At 38.6% G+C, this 24,303-nt stretch overlaps 1 protein-coding gene across 1 annotated transcript in view; it reads right to left on the bottom strand.

Annotated features, from left to right (window-relative positions):
* Positions 1–23,484, bottom strand: part of TMEM132C (transmembrane protein 132C) — a 54,745-nt gene extending 31,261 nt beyond the window's left edge. Inside the window, exon 1 of the mRNA XM_009709155.1 lies at positions 23,326–23,484. Coding sequence (XP_009707457.1) covers positions 23,326–23,478 — 153 coding nt within the window. The 5' untranslated portion in view covers positions 23,479–23,484. The remainder of the gene's footprint in view (positions 1–23,325) is intronic.
* Positions 23,485–24,303: the final 819 nt, after the last annotated feature.

Genomic DNA, 24,303 nt, shown 5'->3' with positions numbered 1-24,303 from the left:
GAATTGGGATTCTTTAGGCGTGAAAAGAGTGTAGTGAAAGATTATTTCTATCTCCATATACATAAAAGTCTTCAAAAAATGAGGAAAAATAAACTATTTTCCATGTTCATGGACAGAGCCTGAAGTAATGGGCTTAAATGGCAACAAGGAAGATTTGTTTGATATTAAGGCAATCTTTACTATAAAAATAATGATAGAGAATTGATAGAATAGGTTGTCTGGGGCAGAAGAAAATGCAGTCTAGCCTGAGAGAGCTTTGAAGAACAGGTTATACATCATTCAGAAATAACATAGGTTCTTTGAGTCAGGTAGAAGAGGAAAGGGAGCAGATGACCTCTTGTGGTTCCTTCCTCCCCGGTATCTTACTAGTCTCTATTTTTTTCAAGATTGAATGATAACACAATAACCTATATATCTTGTATTCAAAATAAGCCTATTCTGCTTCACCTATCCCAAATAATATTATCCTTCTTCACTGGCCAAAAGAAAATGATCTATACCTTGTCACTGATGTCACTGATACTCCTGCTTTCTGCACTATACAGAGCAGAGCTGATGTACCAACTGTTAAGTAACAATCTGTCACTTCTGCTTCTCTCTTTCCAATAGGTCATTACTGGTGTATCTGAATTCTAAGTGGCTTTAATATAAAGTCATTATTACAAAGGTTAAAAAACCTTTTCAAATTTCCCAAGATCTTTCTGGAGAGAAGACAGAAAATCTGTCTACTGGCACATTATCAGCAATTAGAAACCTCAATCTTCTGCCCTTTGCTAATGGTTTCATTAAAGGAAGCACTGCACATCTGAATGAATTTATTTTCATTAATTACTTCAGAGATGCACCTGCCCCCAAATTGTAAAAGGCATCGCTTGTCATGATAAAGGGCTATTGGAATTTTATGTCCCTTCTCTGTAGCCCAATATGAACTTCAGGAATTTCAAATTCATGATGTGCACAAAGGAGATGGAAACATATTGTAGATATTACCTAATGGCTTCATCGCTAATACCATTACAGTCATGAGAGATCCTCAGCATTGGGAAACAATTGGTAGCCACCTAGCTACAGCTTTGAGCAGAGATGGAAACCTTCGTATTTCATCTCCAGCGAAAGCAGCCATAACTCATTGGTATTACACAGATTAAGAAATACTAGAGCATAAGCAATTAATATATTACACACTATGTTAAAAGCAATTTTCAAATCTGCCACTTCCCTTACTCACTGTAAGTGCTCTGTGCTATTTAACTGTGCGATTTAAGGAAAAAAAAAAAGCCAAAGAACCAAGTCTTGGTTCTATTGTCTTTCTGTTTAGAAATAAAATAGAAAAAATGCGTGTCCTATATCCCTGTATCTGGAACAGCCTTATGGCATGACTTCTGCCTCTTCTGTATTTCCTTTATATTGCTGCAATAAAGCCAAAGGCTTTAATGTAACAGAGAATTGACCCATTGTCTGCATCCATACATAAGCTGTTAGGCAGAAAACTCTACATAACATATGAAAGGATCCATGGTCCAAGACTCCTCAAAAGCTGAACTGAAACTCATAAAAATAAAAGGAGCTTAAATAGAACTCTGTCTGTCTGTCTGCTCTGCAATACTGGGCACTCTGAACATGCACGACACCCAAGAGGGCTCTGTCTGATTCAGCACTCGAACCCATTTCCCTTGCATTCTGCCACTTCCTGCGATACCCTTAATTATCCACTGATAAGCAGAAATAGTAGTTGAATTTTTCAGGATATATCAAGCAACATTAATAAAACAATCATTCTCACATCAGAACAGGAAATGCGATAGCTGGTATAGGTGGTGATTTTTATGTTTTATTTTTAAATGCAATATACTATCCTGTTTGCAAGCTAATTTGGGAGTACACAAACAAGATTACTAAGAAACCTTTGGAGGGACTAAGAACTCATTTACAATGTAGGCGCTTTTCAAAATCACAATATCTTGGCCATTTCCACATTCTTTAATTTTTAAAATCCCCCAAGAACTAATCTACTTTCTGTGCAGGCAGCAACTAAAGTTTTAAAAATCAAATTTATTTCATGTGGCAAAAGAATGAAAGCATCTGATAGCAGTGTTTGGACTTGTTCCCAATAAATTCAAAAATGTGGAAAGTAGTGTACAGTAAATTGAAAAAACAGACAGAGGATGAATTATAAGTAAGCATCGATGTCCAGGTTGGAAAGAAGTTTCTGTAAGTGTATTACAAACCCTAAAAAAGCAAGGGCTGTCATTGCCAAAGTTGAAATGGAGACCTACACATATAATTCTTATTGACACAGAAGGGAGATTTGAGCTCTGAACTTCTTTGGAAGCCTCAAACCGTCTTTGCAGCCTAATGACCGAATCCCAACATCTGACTCTGATATTGCAGAGACGGAGTTGGTTTTCTTGTATGAAAAACTACCTACAAATTCCTGATTAGGATGGTTCTTTCCTGTTACCAGCCATCCCTTCAATTAATACAGGATATGAAGGAAATCATTACTATTTAAACATATTTAATTAACAAACAGTAGCACTAAAGAACATTTTTTCTTGTTCCTCTAATGGTTAGAGGAAGACTCTAGTGGTTAGACATAAGGCTCTAATCAAAGAAGATACTCAAAAGAAAACCGTTGAATTGCGTGCATAAGAAATTACTTTAAAAATTTATTGATAAGTTTTAACTTCAAGCTAAATTTCATAAACACAACAGAGTAAATGCCTTCACCCAACATAGCATTTTTATTATCCACTAACAAAACCTTTTTTCTCTTTCCCAGCCCAGACAGTATCTACTGTACTAGTCTAGCTCAAATCAGCACTACATTTGCTTGCTGAAAGCCCCAACCTTTTGCAAAGGACTTGAACCATCAAACTGCATCAAGGACACTGAATCGTACCTCCTCTACACAAACCTTCAGCATGCTTCAGTGACTTCAGAAATGAAGCTCTGAAGCCACAACCTGATACCTAGTACATGTAAAGAGAAGCTTCTCTTCTAGCATATGTATGCAGCAAGTGTGGTGTGAAATCCTCAGAGCAGGAGCAACTTGTACTAGTCATCCACCTTCCCCAGACAAACAAAGAAAGTAAGAGGGCTCGGTGGCTTTCACACCTCTTTATAGCCAAGCACTTGATGAGTTGTGACTCAAGTGCAACTAGTTAGGACAAAGGAATACTCCCATTAATTTCCCTGCATTCTTGATTTGGAAAAAAAAAATAAAAAATCAAGAAGCCCACGGGCTAGAAACGGTGAGTTCTATCAGCCTAGTAGTTTGGAACTCCTCTGTGGGTGCCATAAATCTTGCTATTGCATTCGAGTAGACCAGAAAAAGAACTAATCGGCATTTCAAAGAAAAATGGTGACATCATAGTCAGGCAGGGAGTCAGACACTACATCATATTGCACTGAGACCTCAGTTCAGTGAGACCACTGTATGGAACTTGATGCAAGTATCACCACTCTAGAGGAAATCTCCGAGATTTCCTTCTTGGAGCCAATGTTACAAATCAGAGTGCCAAAAACTTTCGTTGATGCTCTGGTCTTGGCTACATCAGGGTTAATTTGGATAAAGTCCACTAGCAGTAGTATCCATCTAAACATTTTCTTCCACAGCTGCCCTCATTGTGCTACTTCACAGAAAACTCAGCAGAACTGGTTTTCAAAAAAATCAGTACTTTTTAGAAAGGGAAAATAACACCCATAAAGCTAATGTAAGTGTGTGCTCACATTTGGTCATTTGAAGTTAGGTAACACTATAGTTGACTCTGCAGGAATCTCACATTTTATTCCTTCTCTGTTTCAGTTGGGGAACTTCCACCAATGTCAGTGGGTGCTCTGTGCAAAGAGCAAGAATACAGAATATGAGCTTTAGTTGCTTGAATTTAGCTGAAGAGCAAACCTTATGTTCATCCAACCTCTCAATTGTAAGAAGGCAAGTATTCAGCCATGACTAATTTAGGAACTAATTCAACATTAAATTGCAGCAGAATGAGGAAGCAAAGTGACAGCTGTTTAATTAAACTCTAAATCCGATTAGATGGTGTTATCAAGAGAAATCCATGGGAGCCTGAGGTCATGAGAATGGTCCTGTTTACAGGCTGAAAATTCTGTAAGTGGAACTCATAGAATGATGTTAATCATAGCTTAGCAGTAAGGCTTCTCCCTCACACAAACACACTACTTCATGAGTAACAAACCTCTGCTGTAGACCTGAAGGAGTGACACAGAAAAGCCAATTATGTTTTAATTTATTAGGAAAGTTTCTTGAAAAAGTTTGTGGAAAAGAGGCAGTCGGCCATTGTCTACCTTAAAATCAAAATAGTATTTGTCTTAAGGAAAAAGGACAGAAGCAGCAAGCCCTTGCATGCTGTTGACAGCACTTGAATCGGTGGAGACAATGCCTACGCAGGAGAGCTCCAGGAGCTGTACTGTGCTTCTGAATATTGCTCAACCCATCACCCTTGATGAACAGTGACACCTTGCCAACACATTTACAAGAGAAGAAGATGGAGATGGAGATGTGGGAGATATAAAGTAAACTCCACATATGCCAGTTGCAAACACCATAAATAGTCTACTGATGAGCACTAAGTTATGCATCACAAATTTCCAGGGCATCCTACTTAGAGTGATGCACAGAGCTGTACTGAGCTGCAGACAATTGTTATGCTAATTTGCGAGTCTGGTAACACAATGGTTGTAGATTTGAGTTATTAATACTACTAAGATTACAGCTGATTAACAAATAACATTGTTAGGCAGGAGACTCTGTTTATCTACATAATCCTATGATTAGAAGTAAATTATACATTGTACTTTCTGCCAACTGGATTCTCTGACACTCCACATTCACAGACAGTATATACAAGAAGGGAAAGAAGCTGACATTCTGTTTTTAAATTCTTAGCACACACTTCAGAACAGCCCAAAGAGTTTGCATGTTTGAGGACCTCCCTGAGGCAGATTCACTCCATGGCAGGCAGTGGGGCAGAGCAAATTTTGTTGGGCAGATTTTGGTTTGCTCTTTTTTTTTACTTGATTCCAATGCTGTTGGCCCATCACATGTAAATCCTGCTCTGCTTCATTCATCAGTTTACAACATGAGGACTTTTACTTCATGAGTAACATCACATTGCAAAAGAAATGGGGTAATGCCATTAAGCAGTAAAACCAGAGGGGGACAATGCGCTTACTTAATAGCATCTCTCAGTATTCAAACACGGATCCAGATGGAATCCACGTTACTCCATGACTCTAAGGTCCATACTGCCAACGAAAATGTAAACTAATGAACAAATTAACAGTGGTGAAAAAGGCCATTCAAAATCTACGTAAGAAACAGACTTATTCAATAAAAGTTGCCGTTTCTGCAGTCTGTTTCTGATGAGGATAGTAGCACAAAGGATCTCAATGTTTCTTTTGAATGCTAATTCTTTTTGACACAGGACAACACTGTGAGGTATCTTCTCTTCATTAAATCTTTGTTAAATGGCCAAAAATGTACACGGCACAAAAATTAAGGACAATACCTGCCCTGAAGAACAAATAATATAGAAGTCAAACACAGATAAAACATCACCCATGGAAAGACACAAAGTTGGACGTCGGCATTATTCTGTCCCTAGCATGCACAACATTTGTTTGAAGATCTTCATCAACATGATGTCTGTGGGTCTCCAGCAGTCTTAAAGAAGGTAAATGGAGGAAATGTGGAAACAGGGACATAAGGAAGGGATTCAGACTCATATTTCTCACCTCCCAGAAGAGTGGCTTTGACCATCATCAGTACACAGGTAAAGCCCATCAGTGCACAGACTAGGCTGGGGCCCCTCACCCTTTTCTCCTGGGGCTGGACCACTGCAAAGAAAACAGTGGCAGGTTCCCGGGGCCAGAAGGAGAGAAAACAAATGGCACTCAGCTGGGATGGGAATGTCCCGGGCCCAGCACAATCTTCCCTGTAGTTTTTGTGAACCATGTAATTTATCACAAAGATCTAAGTGTCTTTGCAAAATGGGAACTCAGTGTTCTGCAAATGCAATACCTTTTTAAGCAATGATCTTGTCTCTGTTTAGTTTCCATATTGAGATAAATCTTAATTACTGGCCCCTTACATTAGCGACAAACCGTTCCATGTTCTTCCCTGCTTGTACAGTTTTCAAATGACCTGCTAGTGGAACTTTTGAGTCCTGATAAATTGCACTCTGCAGACAGAAAAGGGGAATGTAGAATATATTAACAGATAAGGATGCAGAAAAATATCTTTGGATTCTTGGATGACTAATCCACACTTTCCTTGCAGTGAATCTACCCTGTTACCATTCGAACGTGCAAAAGGGAACATAGCCAATGATTACTTTGATTTAGCAGATGCAGGCTGTACTGCTAAATGTAACTCTATCATCACTCAAAAGTGAGCATGTCTTTTAAAAAGTAAGAAGAGACTAGAGCAACTGAACAAAATTAACCACGCCTTTAATTGCTTGTTCTGTTTACAGTTAGTGATGTAAAATGATGGAAAAATGCTGAAAACCCATTAATCAGACCTGTGTATTGGTACGAAGGCCATTTTGACTCCAGGTCAGATACAGAGGTCTGGACTCTACCCAGATTATTACGACAACAGGATCTTACTTCCTATTGTTTGTAATTTTGAATTAAAAAGTAAAATCTTATCACACCCTGTTTTATAATAAGGACGAACGGTCCAAAAGGACAGTGAGAAAGATTCTGTTTCTAGCTGTGAGCTAATGAATGCCCTTTCTTCAGAGCTTATATGGCAATTATACTAGCAGACAAGGTAGCTTTCTGTGATCTGCTGAAGAGGGATAACCAATCTCTGCCTCTTCATTTCCAGTGTGTTTGAAACTAGGTGGAATGAAGAAACTTTATGAGCCAGTAGGTCCAGAACTGTGTAACTCCTCTGAAGGTCCTGTCACTTCTTCCACTTCTGAACAACTGAGAATTAAATTCAGATTTCTTTTAACAAATTTGTTTCAGAAGTGAATATTTACTTTACTGTATTTGTTATACCAAGTTTATCATATGCAGTTCACAATACCAATTCAAAACTTGACTTTGGAGCTGTAACAGTTTGCCACAGGCACTGAGACTAACCAAGGAATCTTATTTCCTCTCCCCTGTGGAATCAGGATCCAAGTGCTTCCATTAATATTTCTACCAGTAAAGTTCCATTGCCTGAATATCAATGCTACTTGTTTTTATTATTTCTATAAAAGTAACCCCATTCTGACTCCACGTGAAAGTTGGATGTCAATACGCTGAGCAGTGACTGTAGTAAGAGACTCTTTCTACACCAAGCAGGAAAAAAGAGCAATCAGATCAACTGATTCTCAGCACATCTTGGTGAATAACTGATTCTTGTTTTCTGAACAGATCTAGAAATGAGGAAAATCATTCCCGCACCATCTGACACAGCTTGGTGTTGGTTTTCTTGCTGAATAAAATACTTTAAAAATATTGAAGTGTTCTAGTTTTCTTTCTATTTTATTTTCCAAAAACATTTGTGGAAACATATAGCCTCAATGTTATATCAAAACAAAACAAAAAATCAAATTACTTTTATTTATAACATATGGACCCCCAAATACCACTTTGGCTAAATGGGTCTTGATTTGACCCCTTATGACTCTCCTAATTTTTTTACATATAAAACCTTTGTTTCGTTTTATCTTAAAACCTGTCTTTACCTAGCATAGAGCAAGGTGGAATGAGAAACATACGGTCCTTTTCCCACAGAGAGCATGGATTCAGTTAAAGCAATAATTACTGACTCCTTAGGGAACCTGCATCCCTGGAGGAGCTTAGAAGATGTAGATACCTAAATTGTGAGGGATCAGTCTAATTATCAAGTATGTTGGAGAGGCATTCCCTATAGCAGCAACAACCAGCAAACCTTCTGCAAGGAAAGAGATTCCCTGATGACTGCAGACAGCGATTACAGTCTCTGAAACTCCCTCCTTCCACCTGGCACAAGAACGGTTACACTGCTTGAATCAGGCAGAGTAACATGCTTGGCTCACACACAACAGGGTATTACACTTGCATTCAACGCTTCTTTTGAATGAATCAAGTCCTCAAGAAATAACTTCAAACCTTCCCTACTACCCTAAATTACTCCGACAAGATGATCTTATTAGATAATCTAACCCCCTAGGTGATGGAAAATGCAAATTAATAAGGACATCAAATAAAATCAACTGAACATTTTCATGCTTGATTGTGTCTTCCTTTACCATCCTAAAAGCTGTAAATGTGCATAGTTTGTCTTTTTTAAGTGTTTATCATAATCAATGTGTATCAACAGTGACTGAGCCTCTGGCTGGGGGCCTCTCTGTTTTGTAGGACCTGTGACATTAAATTCAATTACGTACAGCTCACTAAAAAACCAAGTATTATGCTAAAGCTGTCTCTGTTTCCTGTTGACTAGAACAGATATGTCAGGATCCAGTGGCCAATGCATATTTTCAAAGAAAGATGGTATTTCCTGCTGTGTGGAGGAAGAGTCTGTAACTGAAAATTACTTCAAAGCAAACAATTCTGGAACCACTTAAAACACAAAGTTTTAAGGACAACTGTAGGAGATGGGAAGCAGAAGCCCACATTTCACCTTTCTATAACCACTTAAAATACAGAATAAGGACATAAAGGTGACTGGAGAAGATAGGAAGTAGAAGCCCACATTTTATTTCTCTATACTTAGGCATAAATGAAACAACACCCCATATTTTTTAAAAGATGTGTATGTGTAACACAGGAAACTACCTGCTCCTCTTTGTGAAATTTCATTCCTTACTTTCAGTATTTTGCTAAATTGACTTAGAAATGAAAGCACTTACATAGGAGAAACATTATCCAGAGAGAAAAAACTATAGTTATGGGTTGAAATGTGAGTGATTACCTGAGATATTGCAACTCCAGCATCATTATTGGTTATTTTGAGCATAGAAAATGCAAACGGATGAAAAGCTGCAAAGTGACAGGTTAAAAGCCCTTATTTTGAGACCAACATACTTGAGAACCATCACTGCTGTTGTTTCTGAGCATTGCTAGTTATGGATATAAGTATACTTACAGATACTTATAAATATACCTGATGAATAAAAGCAATAAACTGTCCTAAGTTCTCTTGAAAACGTATGTTTTTATACATTTAAGCAGTGCATAAATTATACATATTTCATCTAGAGTAGACATATGACAACAACTGCAATACATACTCATACATATAATTTTGTGTCTAACAAGCACTCTCAGAAGAGTAGCCACGTGCTTGGAAAATAGAATGCAGAGAAACCTATTAAGAGCAGTGACTGTAGCTGCTTACAACATTGTCAGGAAAGGATAAATATTTGCTACAGATACCAAAAGCCGTGCCAATAAAATGGCCTCAGAAACTGCAACACATTCTATCCTTTGTAATCACAAAAATAGGTTTTCATTTACTCAAATATCTAAGGAATAATTGTCTGAGAAAGCCTTCAGCTATGATAAACACCTCATGTTTTCTCCATTGCTGAATGGTCCTATTAAGTTTATCACAGATGGGAGTGGGAATATTGATAAAGCCTGAATGGAAGAGGAAGGCAATAGCCACCTGGTGATCTTATAATGGAATAGTTCATGGATGCTTAAGCAGCCGTGGATGGAGCTACATAATATTTTCTTGCTGAAATAATTTCCTGACTTATAGTTCTCTTTTGTTGCAAAATGACTAATACATGACATTTGTCAATTTAAGGGCATTTTCTGGGCTCAAGATCTGTCATTTACTTTCTTTTTTGATGAGTCTGAGGAAGTTATTTGGAAATGGACCCCCAGTTAGACTGGGTTTGCTCCACCATTAGGCAGAACCAGCACAGCTCTGGTGATGTCTCCGGTCTGTGACAACCACGGGAATAGAGCTGGTAGTAAAAAGACAATTTTCATTAGCAATTTGAAATTCTTCCCATGTTCATTTCAATTAAACCTGCGGCCCTGTTATATAGTTGGCTATATATATCTATAATAACATTGCTGTAATAGCTGTAATCAATAGACAGTCGCAGATTGAAAATATACAAGCATATTAGGACACATGCATGAATGCACACACAATTACACGCTATATGTATATATGTGAATAATCTATATGCACACAAATACATACACAACTATAATAGAAACAGGATTATGAGGCATTCTGTGTTAATAGAAGCCACATACTTGATTATAGACAGAGGCAGTACTTTTGATTTTATATATAACACATTTCTATCCCAGATATTTCTTGCTGTAAATATTTCGCAAATGTAACTTTTTCAAACCTGACCCTGCTGAGATCAACAGTGATTTTGCCAGTGGCTTCAGTAAGGCTGAGGTCCATTCTATCAAGCATTATGGAGTAAACCCTAAAAAGTCCTTCCTAATGTGCTTTCCTTTAGTCAGACCCAAGCACTTCTATAAACCTCTGCTGACTTCCACCTGAAGGACTGCAGTCCTACCCCTCAGACAAAACTGACTGATTTAATTGGCTGTCATGCTATAAGATATGACAGATAAAAGGTGTCTTCCACCACTGAATAATGATCTGGATCATAGTGATACTTTTGTTGTTCTAAGTTTATCCCTTCACACGTTGCAGATGTTCACTGTGGTCGATATGAAACCAGCATTATCACTGACACGGGTGGAGCCTGTGGAGACATACTGTATAACGGCAGCACAAAGTCATGCTGGGCAGCAAAGATGGAAATCTTGATGTAGTTTCTGAATGATGGGAGTCAAGAACAGCTTAAAGAAGCCTTACAGTGAGGGCCTGATGTTTACAAATTCTTATGTACACTTTTTATTTGCTTCAGTTTGTAGTGCTGTATTGTTCAACAGTAGCAGGAAAAGCTGTCAAGAAAGTATAGTTTGAGAAATTAAACTGTACACTGAAGATATCCACATAGTTATAGACAAAAAAAAAATGGCATTTTTGGGGACATGCTTCACAATAGATCCAAGTAACAATTTGCAGCTCTGGGAAAAGACTGAATTGTCTAAAAACAGAGTGCCATTTACATGCTATTAGGTATCATGCCTAGCCTCCAGATGCTCTTCCATAAGGGCACAGGTCTCCTGTAGGTCCTGTGTCATACCTGGTAGTCCTGGATGGATGGCTTAGACTCTACAGCATCTTTCATGGTATTAGACACCTTCTTTGTTCTTCAGCTCCCCATTTACAGACGGGCTACCGTCCTTACTCCATTTGTTTACAGTAGAAGTAGAAACTCTTTTACAGTCAATGAAAATATGGTGCCTACTATAACCCACTCCTGGAATTTCAGGTGGAGCCTCCAGATTCTGCTGAATACGAACCAAGTTTTCTATAGTGCTACAAGCAACACTGATGATGGATAAACTGTTCAGTTTGGAAAATCAAGGGAGAATCTTATCTAGCCTGACTGTTTCAACGGAACGGCACAGCACCGATCACAGTGCGGGGTTGCATGCACTCTATAGCTGGGGTGAAGCAATTTTAAATGCTTTATGCACTTTAAGGATTAAGTCCCAAGGACAATTTCTTGTTTTAAGTAACTGGGGTATGGCATGATACACCGATGATTTTTATGGCTGCTGTGGAGGGTTGTGAACTTGTTTTATTTGTGTAGATTAATATGTCATGGATTATTAATGAGTTACTTTCTCCTTCTAATAGGCAGTATTCATCTTCTACAAGTTCCTTAAGGTCCTCAATTTTGGGCTGTGGAGTGCACATGAGCACTTGGCTCAAGTTTGTGGATGTCAGAACTCTATTTAAACCACAGTGGAAGTGAAGCAGGCAGCTTCTGCCGAATTACTCAATTTAATTTAGTCTATTTTGAAATCAGCAAGAGAAAGTTTCTACTTGCTCTTTTCTTATTTTGGCTATACAGTTTTAATTTTCAACAAGTAAAATCTGTAACAAAGACACAACAGAGATTCTTATGAAACTGCTATGAAAAAGTAGTAATAAAAATGCAGAAAATAGTCACTATTATTTCCTATCCTTGCCCCTAGATTATTTTTCCTTTTCAAATAGTTTATTGATTTCACTGACTTCATAGCAGGTCCACATAAGCAAAGCACATAGAGGGCAGGAACAAGATTATTGCATTAATGAAAGCAGATACTGTACAGACATCAGAAACTTACTGCAGTTAAAAAGATGAGAGAGTGACACAGGAAAATTAAATTCTTGATCAGATGCATGTCTAACAGACTGGTAGACCTTATAATATATAGGAACTAAACCCAGCATATATCTAGAAGGAGGCAAAGTAAATATTTGAAGTATGTATAACCACAGATGCAATTTTTTCCTCCTTACTCAAGCAGAAACACGTTTTACCTTCAGGGCTTGCTTTGCAAGAACCACTTAAAACGAGGTTCATGGCTAGAGGTTCATGGCTAGAGAAGCATCCTTGAAATAGGTTGCTATGATCATTGTATAAGTCAGTGATACGAAGGACAAAGGGATCAAATCCATTTGTTTAAAGCAGTATTTTATGTGTTAGTATATGGTCACTGGAGCAACCACAGTGACCAGTATCTTTATCTGAGCATCTCACAGCAACTTACAACACTGAAAGAGGCTTGAAAAAATATTTGTGTGCCTGAAAGCTTGGCTGTTTTTTCTAACTCTATTGTATGGCCTCATAAAAGACATTACCTCTAGCCACAAACCTTGCTTCACTTATATTTTTACCCCTTAGTACTAGAAAAACATTGCCAGTATTGAGCAGGGGAGACTGGCATTCATGTTTAAGCAAGGAATTTTCCTTTATAAAGAATAAGCAGTACAGAATGATCCTGTAAGCCAAATACTTACATTTTAACATAGGAAATATTAACTACTGTCTCCACTTTAAAGATGAGTAACCTGCTGTGGACCTGAGTGTTGCCAAAGATCCAAGAGAGGCAGAAACTAACTCCAGACATGTGGCTCCTGGTCCTTCAGACAATTCCTATTTTTGCATATCAGAGTCTCCCAGTGCCTAATGAGTAGTCTGTAATTTGAATGAGGTAAGAGCAGTAAGGAGGAATTACTGACTCTCAGATGACTTATTTATTACCACACGAAGCTCACTCCTGAAGCTTCCAGGCATTCTTAAAACATATGCTGCAGGATACCTCGTGCCAGCTGGCAGCTCCACCGTTAGTCACTGCTTTTCAATGCTTGCAATTGACGTTTTGTCCCAGATCCAGAATCTAAAACATAGTCTTCTCTGCTGGCTCAATCGAAGCTTCAAGCTGTATAAAAACTTCTCAGTATTGGCACACAGGCACGTAGTCCCCTATACAAAATGATTCCAAAGTACATCCAGGTCTTAGACTGATCGCTTTGGTTTCTGCTGCTGACATAATCTATGCAGCAGGAGGCTTTCTACCTTCTGTTAGCTCTCCAAAATGAGAACTCAAGATCACAAAGAGGTTATAGCAAGCCTTTTGGTTTTCACTCAATTGTGTACTGTTTCAGAACACAAAAAGAAGAGAATTCACCTTTAAATCACACAAGGTGATTTTGTCCACATGCTCTTTCCCCAGAAACATCCTGGTAAAATCTGGTTTATGCAAATGAAAGTGTTACGCCAAGGTAAAAAATTTCCACATTAAAGAAAAAAAGAAAAAAGAGATAAAGTAGTTCTCCTTGGAATGGCATATTGAGAGTAAAACTCAATAATGAACATGAAGTAGTTTGGGGGTAGAAGGTATAGATAAATGGGCTACGGTGCAGAACCATACTATACGTAAGCACATTATGTGGTGCAGTAACACACTGGTGCGTTTTTCAATACTGAATTTACAGGCTAGTGTTTCCCTCTATCATTTTCTGAAACTCCCCACTGAACTTGAATTATTTTTTTATACGTATTTATTTTAATCAAAATACTCATTTCACAACCTCCAAAACATGCACAGCTCTGGTCCTATAGGGCCTTGGAGAGCAGAGTACAACACAGTCACTAATCCTGATAGTGACAGTCAGCATTCAATATTCAACTACTGTAATTAATAAAACTGTGCTGTTGCTATTTTTCACTAATAGAGGATTTCCAAAAGCAAATTGCACCAATAAATTACATCATTACAGCCTATATTATCGTTCTATGAGGTAACAAATCTTGCAGAAAGGCAATCAGCTTTGCTAGAGAAAAAAATACAGAGGACAAATCAGATGACTAGGACCTGATTAAAATTAATGTGTTCCTTTTTTTTCCATTTGCTTGCTGAAATTCCCTCTCTCACCAACGTGCTGGCTTGGTGATGCTCATGTTACAGTGCTGATGTTCTAAATACTAGGCATGACTTGTTTCTGAGGGGAAAAACAATCTTGATAGGTTCCCTGTCTGTGCTGACTTACATTGTCAGGCCCTGCAGTTTAACTGTGGTCTAAAGCACACACCACAGCAATGGGGCCCCTGCCACACTGTAGAAGTTTTGGTCTGTTCATTCATTTAGCATATGTACTTCAATCTGGAGAGCTCAAGCATTGCAGAAAGACCTTTGCATACAACCCCTCTAGCTTAGCAAAGCAGGTTTTGTTAGTCATCCAAGCTTTGGGGCGGTCTTGGTACCCTTCTGATACCAGGATTATGAACAGACCTAATCCCATCACCACTGCTGCTCCCCATGTCTTTATAGCAGCTGCTGCACAGGCAAAGAGAAAGAGGCAGAAGCACGGTGATAGCCTCCTCCCCAGGACTGTCCTCGGCTTTAGTGTTTTATCTCCCTCAAGCAGAACTACTGAGTTTGAAATACAGATTCCTAATGAATTCCATGACAAACATCCTCAGTGATGAGAGTTTGGCTGGATAATGAACTGTAAACTGAAAGCAGGGTAAGGCAAACATGCATCTAATAGCAAACTGAAGGTGAAAAGTTGCTGTTTTTTTCAATGCTTGCGGTAGCTCATTATAACACTGGGGCTTATAAAAGTCCTGGTGAATTTTTTCTCCCCATGCTCACTCATTATCTTCCATTAGAGTAAAGCATCTTCTTGTTGTCTAGATAGTTTCACTCTCCAAGCTGGAGCACCTCAGGACCTCATTAATTAGAATCCAGCCTAAAGAATTCATAATTCTGTTAGGTGAATATTTCACCTGATTGCAAAGAATGAGGTATTCCCCAGAAATATTAAGGGTCTCTTTACAGATCAAAATCATCATTAGAAGCTGCCAATTAAGAGAAATTGTTCCTGTTTTTCAATACAGGTCACAGCTAATCCACTTAGGCTCAAGCAGACTGAGAAACTGCTGTGTTTGCAAACATACCTGGTCTGCTCTGGCAGACTCTGTTCAGCCTGTCACCTCTTTTAAGTGACCGCATGAGAAGGTGGAGGTCATTTACTCTCTAGGGTAAACAACAAATGTTTGTTGTCTGGAATAAGTCTGGACAGTGCCTGGACTTGTACTTATCAGTTAAGACAACTGATTGTTAGCTAAAGCTAATGAGAAAGCACTAATTTAGATGAAAACTTTCACAGGAGAGGGCATAATCTAGCAATCAAGACTGCTGAGTTCAATTCCCTTTCCAGGTCTGCCAGCACCTCACGAATAAAGTCGTTCCATGTGCTTCCATCTCCCTTTACATTTCTTCCAAGTTCTCCAAAGCAGAGGTTCAGTGCTGCAGGAGATGCAGAATCAGGCACAGCATTTGCCTGCCATCATTGGCCACGGGTGAACTCTGGTCAAAGTCTGAATTCCTTAACACACACACCACAGTCTTACAAATTAGCGATTTCTCTGCCTTTAAATTCCAGTTCTGTTTCAGCTGCAAACTTCTGCAGAATATCAGCCTCTGAAATTGGACTCCTGCTCCTGCTGAGAAGTTCTTCTCTCCCCTCCATCATCTGATCTGGCAATGAAGGTAGCAGAGGAGGGCACACAGGGTGAATACAGTCCTTAGCAGCTACAGCATCAAAATCCACAGCCCCAGCATGTCCTTCTCAAGCACTATCATCTAGGTCCAGAGCTCACTTTTTGCTGGCTCATTACTATGGCTCTGCATGGTCTCTGCCCACATGTGTGTGGCAGCTGTGAAATTGCCTTTATGGGTATGTTAATCAGAATTATAATCAGCTGTCATTTCAAATATAAACTGTTATTTAAGATGTCTTCTTCTGATGGAGCAGTATCACAAACCTGAACCAATACTTAAAGCAGTCCCCAAATCATGCCCAATAAATCATGAGAACGAAGGAATCTCCAGACTTCACATTACACAATGCGGTGCATGGACCAATACCAAAATTATCTGTAGCAAAATGGGAACTTGATTCAGGCTAACTTGCAATGCTGAAATCAGTGTAGAAGCATCTGGATATCTCCATGCAGCCCTGCACTGTGCCATGCTGTCAGAAGAAAGAGCCCATGACAGTACTCTTCTAACATGCACAAGTGATCAGCATCAGGCATGGACTGGCTGGGGGATCTCGAATCCCTATGCCTGCTATGTTAGGACAAAAGTGGGATCCTGTGTCCCAGTGTCAGCTATGCTGTCCTTCCTTTCCCCATGAATGGAGCTCAGTTTCATCCAACCTTGAAGAACACCTTGACTTTCATCAGCTTGGCTTGCAGACTGAGAATTTTCTAGAGGTTTCTGACTTCTCTGCCATTTGTCTGTGCTGCATTTAGTGCTGTGAGACACTCCTCTTCAAGGGGAGTATTTAGGTATTACCACAACACCAAGGGTCCAATCATTGAGTTGCTGGCTGTCTCACTGCATGCTCTCATTGTTCTGCAATTTTTCATTTGGTTCACAGGATTTTTCTCCTGTCGAGGATGTGAAGCATATATATTAAGCCTCATATTAATATCTCTCTACTACAGGCAGCAAAATTACCAAAGAAAACGAGAAGCTCTCTACATGGCAGAGATTTTTAAAAATGTGGAAGCTAACCGACCCCGTCTCTCCTCAGCATTTTAAAAATCTCAAAGTAATCCATTCAATAGCATTGTTAGATATGAGGGATGCTGGAAGAGGAAATTACACATACTGTTGTGCTGCATAGAAAATGACATACAACTTGATCCAATGGAAAAATTATTTCCAGCCAGCTGAGGTAGCCTTATTGATCCATTCTCATATCCTGCAAAAGGTAGGACTGAATGTGGCTGAAGTAAAGAAAAGGAAAACAGAAGCTAAAGGCAAAATTGCAGGGGTTGTAGAAATGATGACTGGGACTTAAAAAGGCACTGTTAAATTGAGCCATTTTGAATTCTTTATGTTGTCTGCATTTTCTGACCAATTTAAGATCAATGAAGAACAGTTTATCCTTTTTTTGCTTTTGTTTCCTGATGGGCAGATAACAAAAAAGCCAATTCCTAACAGATAAGGTTAATCGATACTCATTGCTAGTCACAGCTCAACGCACCATGTGACATGGCCAATTTATAAGCAGGTATGCAGGCTCCTGAGTTCATCTGGTATAAATATAGAGCAATGACACAAATTTTAGTTTATCCACCATAAATCTAAAGGAAGGAATGCTATCCTCACTTAAACAATTGTAACCTGCCATGATGGAAATCGTAGGCATATAAGTGATCTTGCTTATTACTGCTACTCCCTGAACACCGTAAGTTTGTAACTCTGGTCTTTCATGCAGAGCACTGTCTTGCAACTGAACTCTAAAACTCTTGACTTCATGGCATTATTTAGGGCTTCACAGTTGATTTCAGTTGTCCCAGTTAGTGCTAATAGTAATAGGACAGTTTTTCATCAAATAAACTTCCTTCAACTCACAGTATTTATTTGATGTGATTCATAATTACATTATCTGAGACAATACCTGCCAGCTGAAAAGTTTGATACATAGATTATCTGTTCGTTTGTTTGTGATAAGCAAATCAGGAAACGGATGTGTTTATATAGCCTCAGATTTTATCTTCTGGAAAGCTCCTCAGTGCCTGTTGCCCCTGCTTCATTCAAGACTGAAAGATTAACAGGAGTGACAATTATGCACTTCTGTGACCTTGAAACAGATAGAGCTTTACAGTGTGAAGTCACAGACTGTGCAGTGACGAAAACTCTGTTTATTTAGGTCCATATTTTAAAACGGTATTACAAGGGCTTCATTACAATGAATTACTTTAAAAAATCTTTACCGTGGGGAATGGCATACATAAACGTGTACATAAAAAAACCCATCACTTTGGGAGCTAAATTTTTGATCTGTGCTTTAATGGAAAGCAAGTTAACAAGCATGCACAAGAACGTCAAAAAGTGTTTTTTGGCTGAGTCACAGCTCCACATCTTAGATGTCCTTTCACTTACTTCTGCAGCAGAACTGTCAATGCACTGAGTTCTGAATGTAAAGAAAGGTAGCCACAAACCAAACACTTCCTAATGAAACAACTTACCACTGAGCAAAAAGTATGTGTGGAATAATACTGCCTAATGAGAAGTCGAGGAGAACTTGAGCTAGACATTATTGCTGGGTGTGCCAGGGTACTCTACATAAAAACTCTGAATTTGGGATTAACCAGCAGTTCACAAGGTGCTATTACACAAGGAAAATAATGCAGTTTACACCAGTAGAAAGGCAGGATGTGTAGAGACAGATTGTATCTTTTATTAGACCCGCTGAGAAAAGACAAACTTCTGAGCACGAGGCATGAAACAGCAGCAACAGTCTTTAAGAAATGCCTGACAGTCGTTCCAACTTCCATTTGCTTGTAAGCAGTTATCAACGGATTATAGAGTCTGATGAATGACACCTGAAAGACCCACTGAAAATTTAGTATCAGTGTTATTTTAAAGAGGAACAATGGATGAGCAAGTTGCACAGCCTCCCATGGTGACAAATGTCTTTTGGAGTAAATTCAGACTAGAACTCTCAGAATAGACTCCTGACACTGGGTTTATGCTTCAGCACTTTAAATACCTGAATTTCACGCAAGTCACAGTTAGAGATAAACTACTTCAGGAGTGTATCCTGCTGTCGAAGGACTACTACTTCAGTTCCATAGTTCAGACCCAGAAGGTCTTGCCGAAATATCAAACCATTGATTCCCCATCTTCCTCCCATGATGGAGTTCTCCTTTGACATTAATGTGCCTTACTGGCATCAAACAATGAACTGATACACAGGTATTCTACCTTGTTCTATCCCAAAGAAAAATCCAATAGTATTAAAAATATGTATTATCCATTTAAAGCATGAAAAGAAATCTCTTCCTAAATTTCCTAAAACATGGTCTCATGTTGAACACAATATAGACTTCTGTGTGATTTATGTGTGTGTGCATGCCACAAATGTGAACAATTTTGGGTTTGCTGTTTAATCTAGTCAAGTGGCAAAATCAATATAGTTGGCTACATTTCCTCATGACAGGATAGAAATTTGAGGAAGATATGGAAAGTAAGTTAAGCAACCTTGTACACCTTAATTGGCAAGTTCTGAGGTTACCTGTGATTAATTGAGGAGGTTTTCAAAAGCAGCTTAGCAGATAATTAATTAAGCTCCTACGAAAGCACTTTCCTAATTGATCCTGCAACAAGTAACATGAAATAAAAAAAATGTCAGAATAGGGCACAACTCAGACAGTAGATTTTCTTTACTGGAAGATTAAATCTTTGGGGTAGATTTTTCCTGTCAGCAGACAGTGGGATATATTTTCTCTTTTGCCTTAAGAAATCTTTTTATTTTCTTATTTAACTCTCCTACTTGATGAATTTTACCATCTCCAGTTTCTGTAGCTGTAGTATTTCACAGCTGTTGTGATTTAAGTGAGTCAAGAGATCTAAAGGAGGGTTTGTGTGCCTGAAAGAGCATCTATCTTTCTCCATCTGTATCAGATGGTCTAATAAATGACATTACCTCTTTACAAATCTTGCCTCAGTTAATTACTGCTATTCAATGATGGAAATATAACATATAAATTTAATCTTATACTTTGAGTGAGACATATAGAATCTCATATAGCCTGCATGAAATATTTTTTTGAGTGGACGGTTGCAGCAAGTGCCATACTCAAGAGTTTGCAGCAGTGTTTTGGTAGTGAGAGTACTACATATGTCTGACCAGGACCTATTTTTGTAGCATTACTCCCCACAGTACTTACTTAAATAAAAGTCTGGTATGTGAGAGCTAGAAAGCAACATAATCAGTTAGAATTAATTTTTTCTAACTTTTCTGTCTCATTTTTCTATCTAAATACCTTAAAGGCTGATATGTCCTCCAAAATTACTCAGATTGATTAACTTCTGAGCTCAGGAAAAAAAATATACTTACCTCAAATTTACATCTCATTTTTTTCTGGGAAAAAGTTATTACGCTTATTCTCAGCCCAGTAGTTTTGATCTTTCTTGCTCCCTTTGTTTCACTGCAGCGTTCACTGTAGCAGCATCGCTGCATTGTTGTTTCTCACTTGTATAGACTATTTAGTGCAGTAGTTAGGCACATAGAATGCAGACTCTACTAAAACCCTCTCTTTTGACTGTATGATGAATTTCCATTGATTTTTCAGCAGCTGTATCCTACCACTTGCTCCGCTGATCTGAGTCCTATAAGACTCTCTTAAAATTCCAGGTTCAGTTCTTACTGACAATGTTGATTCTTTTCTCTCTTTCATTCCAAAATACTGTAGCAACAATTGCACTAACCTTCTGAAGACCCACTTGTTTTTCATCTTACTACTTTTCTGTAACGTAATCAGGCATAGGGCAATAAAAGATACATGATCTGTCCTGCTTCATAAGTATGGAATGGCTCACATGAGACATGCTTTACTCTGTGAGTCAGAGATAACCTTTATGTTATACTCAAACCAAGCAAAAGTTTGCTGCTGTCATCCTCAAAAGACTGACTAGGATGCCCATCAGACCAATGGCAGAGGCTCAACCAGACCCTACATCCTAATCCAGTACAATATGTTTGGGCAGCTCCTTCTTTCTCTTTTTTTGGCCATCTTTAAAAATTCTGAATGACAGATTTTACTTTTGATGTTAGCAGTTTTGCTGTAGGAATACTTAAATTAACTCCATGCTTAAATTAACAAAATCTACTTTACCCTCTAGAGGATTATGAAACCCACTTGCTGATAAACACTGAGATCTAATTTCTATGCACAAGAATGCGCTGTTGCTTTACAGTGTGTAGTTGAGATAAAGACTGTGGTCTGACTTCTCAGGAGATGCAGTATCACCCTCTCTCTTTTCAGTGTGACTCTTGTTTCTGAACAGGAGAACTGCCAGGTAATCAGCTCAGCTAGAGATTAATGCCTAAATGAAGAAAGCACCCTGGCTAGATATGCAGTGCTAGCTAACAGAAAACTCTGAAAATTCCCTTTATCTACTAATATCCTGCTAGCAAAGCCAATTTTGCATTGGTGTCCCATCCAACTGGATTCTGTTAACACATATAGTTTGGCTCCAGCCAAGTGTTATCACAAAGTACAGAAACGAGATAAACAAACTCAAGAAAGCTTTGCAAAGAGAAAGGTTTAATGATTTCACTGTTTGAATCCTTTACACAACCCAGAGTGCCTAATGGTACATCTGTTAGGAATAAAGGATCTCATCTTACATGATTTATACAATGCTAAATTCATTCGTGTAGACCTCCATTTCTTAAAGGAACCCTTGCAAGTAGATTAATTTTGATCTAGAATAGACACAAGTCTGCAAGTAAATCTTGAACCTTCTATGCAAGTGCAAAGGCATTAGACGCTGATATGAGATATTAAAAACAAATCTTGATTCCCTCAGATATAGAATACAGAGAAGCAGCTGATGAATTCTTTCAAGAAATGAACAAGAAGATGTTGTCTGTCTGTAGGTAGATGTCCATCATTTGGTACTGGAAGGCATCTATCCCAAAATAAAATCTGACTACAAAAGCTTTCCTTACACACACTCTCAAGTCTTCAGAGGACAGATGCTACAATATGTATTCCCTGTTCAACTCCACAGGTAATGAGGACAATTATTTCCCTCTCAGATTGGGAATGTAGCACAGGCTTTCTGCTGACTTAACAGACTCTGCATCAGGAAATTGCTGGGCATGACCTCATTTGATATGAGCAGCAGTTTTACTCTTCAAAGGAGAATATATTGAAGACTAGGACTTTCAGAAAAATCATATTCATCTAATTATCTGCTGCAAACCACTGAACACTGTTCGAAGAAAAGACTGCCAGAATTTCACCACCAAGACTATGCACTGCACAGGCAAAATTCACAGGTGGGATGGATATGTCTAACTCTTCTTCCAAATCCTGAGCTCTAACATTGACTAATGGTAGCATGTGCAGTTCCTCTATTAATTGCTGCTCAGTCCTGTTCTAGGTAGCCAGCAGCTTTGTGCTTCTCCCTTTCCTGAATTTTTTAACTCCGTGCCTACTTCACCTGTAAGCATGGAAAAAGTTTTCAGCATGTACCTAAATCCCACAGAAAATAAAATGCCTATCTAAAAACAGTGCACCTGAGATGATGGAGACTCCAGTGAAATTTCTTGTTTGCTTAACTCAGAGCAGGAATTTAATCCTAGGTTGTTCACTCTCAGGAGAGGGCCCTAACTGCTAAGTCTCAGTGCTCCTACTGTCCCAGCCTTGCTTTGCAGAAATAATTGCATCTTCAGTGGGCCAGAGGAAGAGAAGGAGACACTGCTTCCACAAATCACATTTGTTAGCCTTGTAAAGACAGGCAATGGGTATCATTTCATGGGGAGGTAGGTAGCCCACAACTGGTGCTGTAACACTGAGCAGAACAAGTAGATTTTAACCCAAGGCATTTTTCTACATGAAAGTCTATACTTCATTTTTCTTAAACATATTATTTAGGTTATTATTATTTTCTGTTTCTTCCTTGAAACCACAGGTTCTTACACTATTAGGGAAACAATCGGCAAAATTAGTATCAGTCTCAGCCTACTAAGGACCGAGCAACTTAGGCTTTAGCAGAAGGTGCTGGAGGCCCTCTAAAGTTGCTCTACAGCTTACAAGTTCAAGGCATGTAATGGCAATTAGAAGTGGGAAGGTAAATCTACTTGGCTTTGTGTTACCAGCTGGTAGCCTGGAGGGAACCATGCATGACAGAAATTCAGGATTTAAAGTCCGAGAGAGATTTTTAAAGTGGCAGCATCCCTTTCCTCTGTGGTAAGTTTGTAAGAAAGAAATTGTGTGATGTGTACAGACCATTAAATGAGGGCAGGATTTTAGCAAGTAGTCCTATATGGCTACAAAATGGGGAGGCAAGGCAGACAGCACTCCTTTGCAAGTCTGTCTCAGGCCTGGTATATATTTTCTCAGACCACATACAGATCGGATGGAGCGACATGCTGAAACAGTTTCTTACCATTGCCAATGGAACAATTCCAACAAGATCCTTCTGGCAGATGAAGATTTCAGACAAGGTTATGTCTGTTGTCCCCTTCCGAGGGTATTCCACCTGCCAGGTGATGGGCTGCGTTCCAGAAAGGCTGCTGAAACTGGCTATTTCAAAGTTCATCTGCACGACCTCATTGAATAAACTGTTACTTCTGAAAAGAGGAAAACAGGGAAAGGGAAGAGCTATTACTTTCACTGAAGAAGGCAAATGAAGTGAATCGTATTAGCTACTGGAAAATGCAGCTATTTATATGCAGATATAACACAAGGCCTTTTCCAATCTATAACTTCTTCAGAGCATACAAACTGGAATTATTCAAAATGGGTCAGCTGCTCTTAGTATGAACACTACTTGGAGGGATAAAATCCAGGATATTGTATCTGATGAAAGCAAGATACACTTATTCCATTACATGTTTTTTATGATTTTGCAAGTATGATTCAACCCTGCTGCAAGATGGATTTGACCCCGATCAACCAAAGTTAAGTCCAGTGCAGCTCATGAAGACCGAAGAGCCCAGAATTAGCACAGTCAAAAAGAAAACCAAGATTCATTATATATGTCCACCATCAAAATCACATAAATCCATAGCAAAGAAACTCAGTGCAACTGAAGTTCACGTATGCCACAGGAAAGCCGTTAAAAAAGTTAACAAGATTAAATAGCAGAATGTCTAGTCTAAACTTAGAGGTATGCTCTGGAAATTAAAAACCCGGGCAGCTGAGACCAAATAGAAAGAACAAAGCAATGGCAGGTAAAACATACTATGAAGTCAGGAGTCATAAGAGAATTTGAATAACCAATATGAAAAGACATGCTGAGATTCTTTCCCTCACATTAAATTTCTTTGACTACATCAGAAATAAAAAGAATATATGAAAGAAATTTGCTGGACTATCTGCTATTTTAATTTAAAAAAAAAAAGTACAAATTATTTCCATCAGA

The sequence above is a fragment of the Cariama cristata genome, unplaced genomic scaffold (assembly GCF_000690535.1).
Source record: "Cariama cristata isolate BGI_N322 unplaced genomic scaffold, ASM69053v1 scaffold14630, whole genome shotgun sequence".
Classification (NCBI taxonomy): domain Eukaryota; kingdom Metazoa; phylum Chordata; class Aves; order Cariamiformes; family Cariamidae; genus Cariama; species Cariama cristata.
This window is presented reverse-complemented; position numbering and strand designations above follow the sequence as displayed.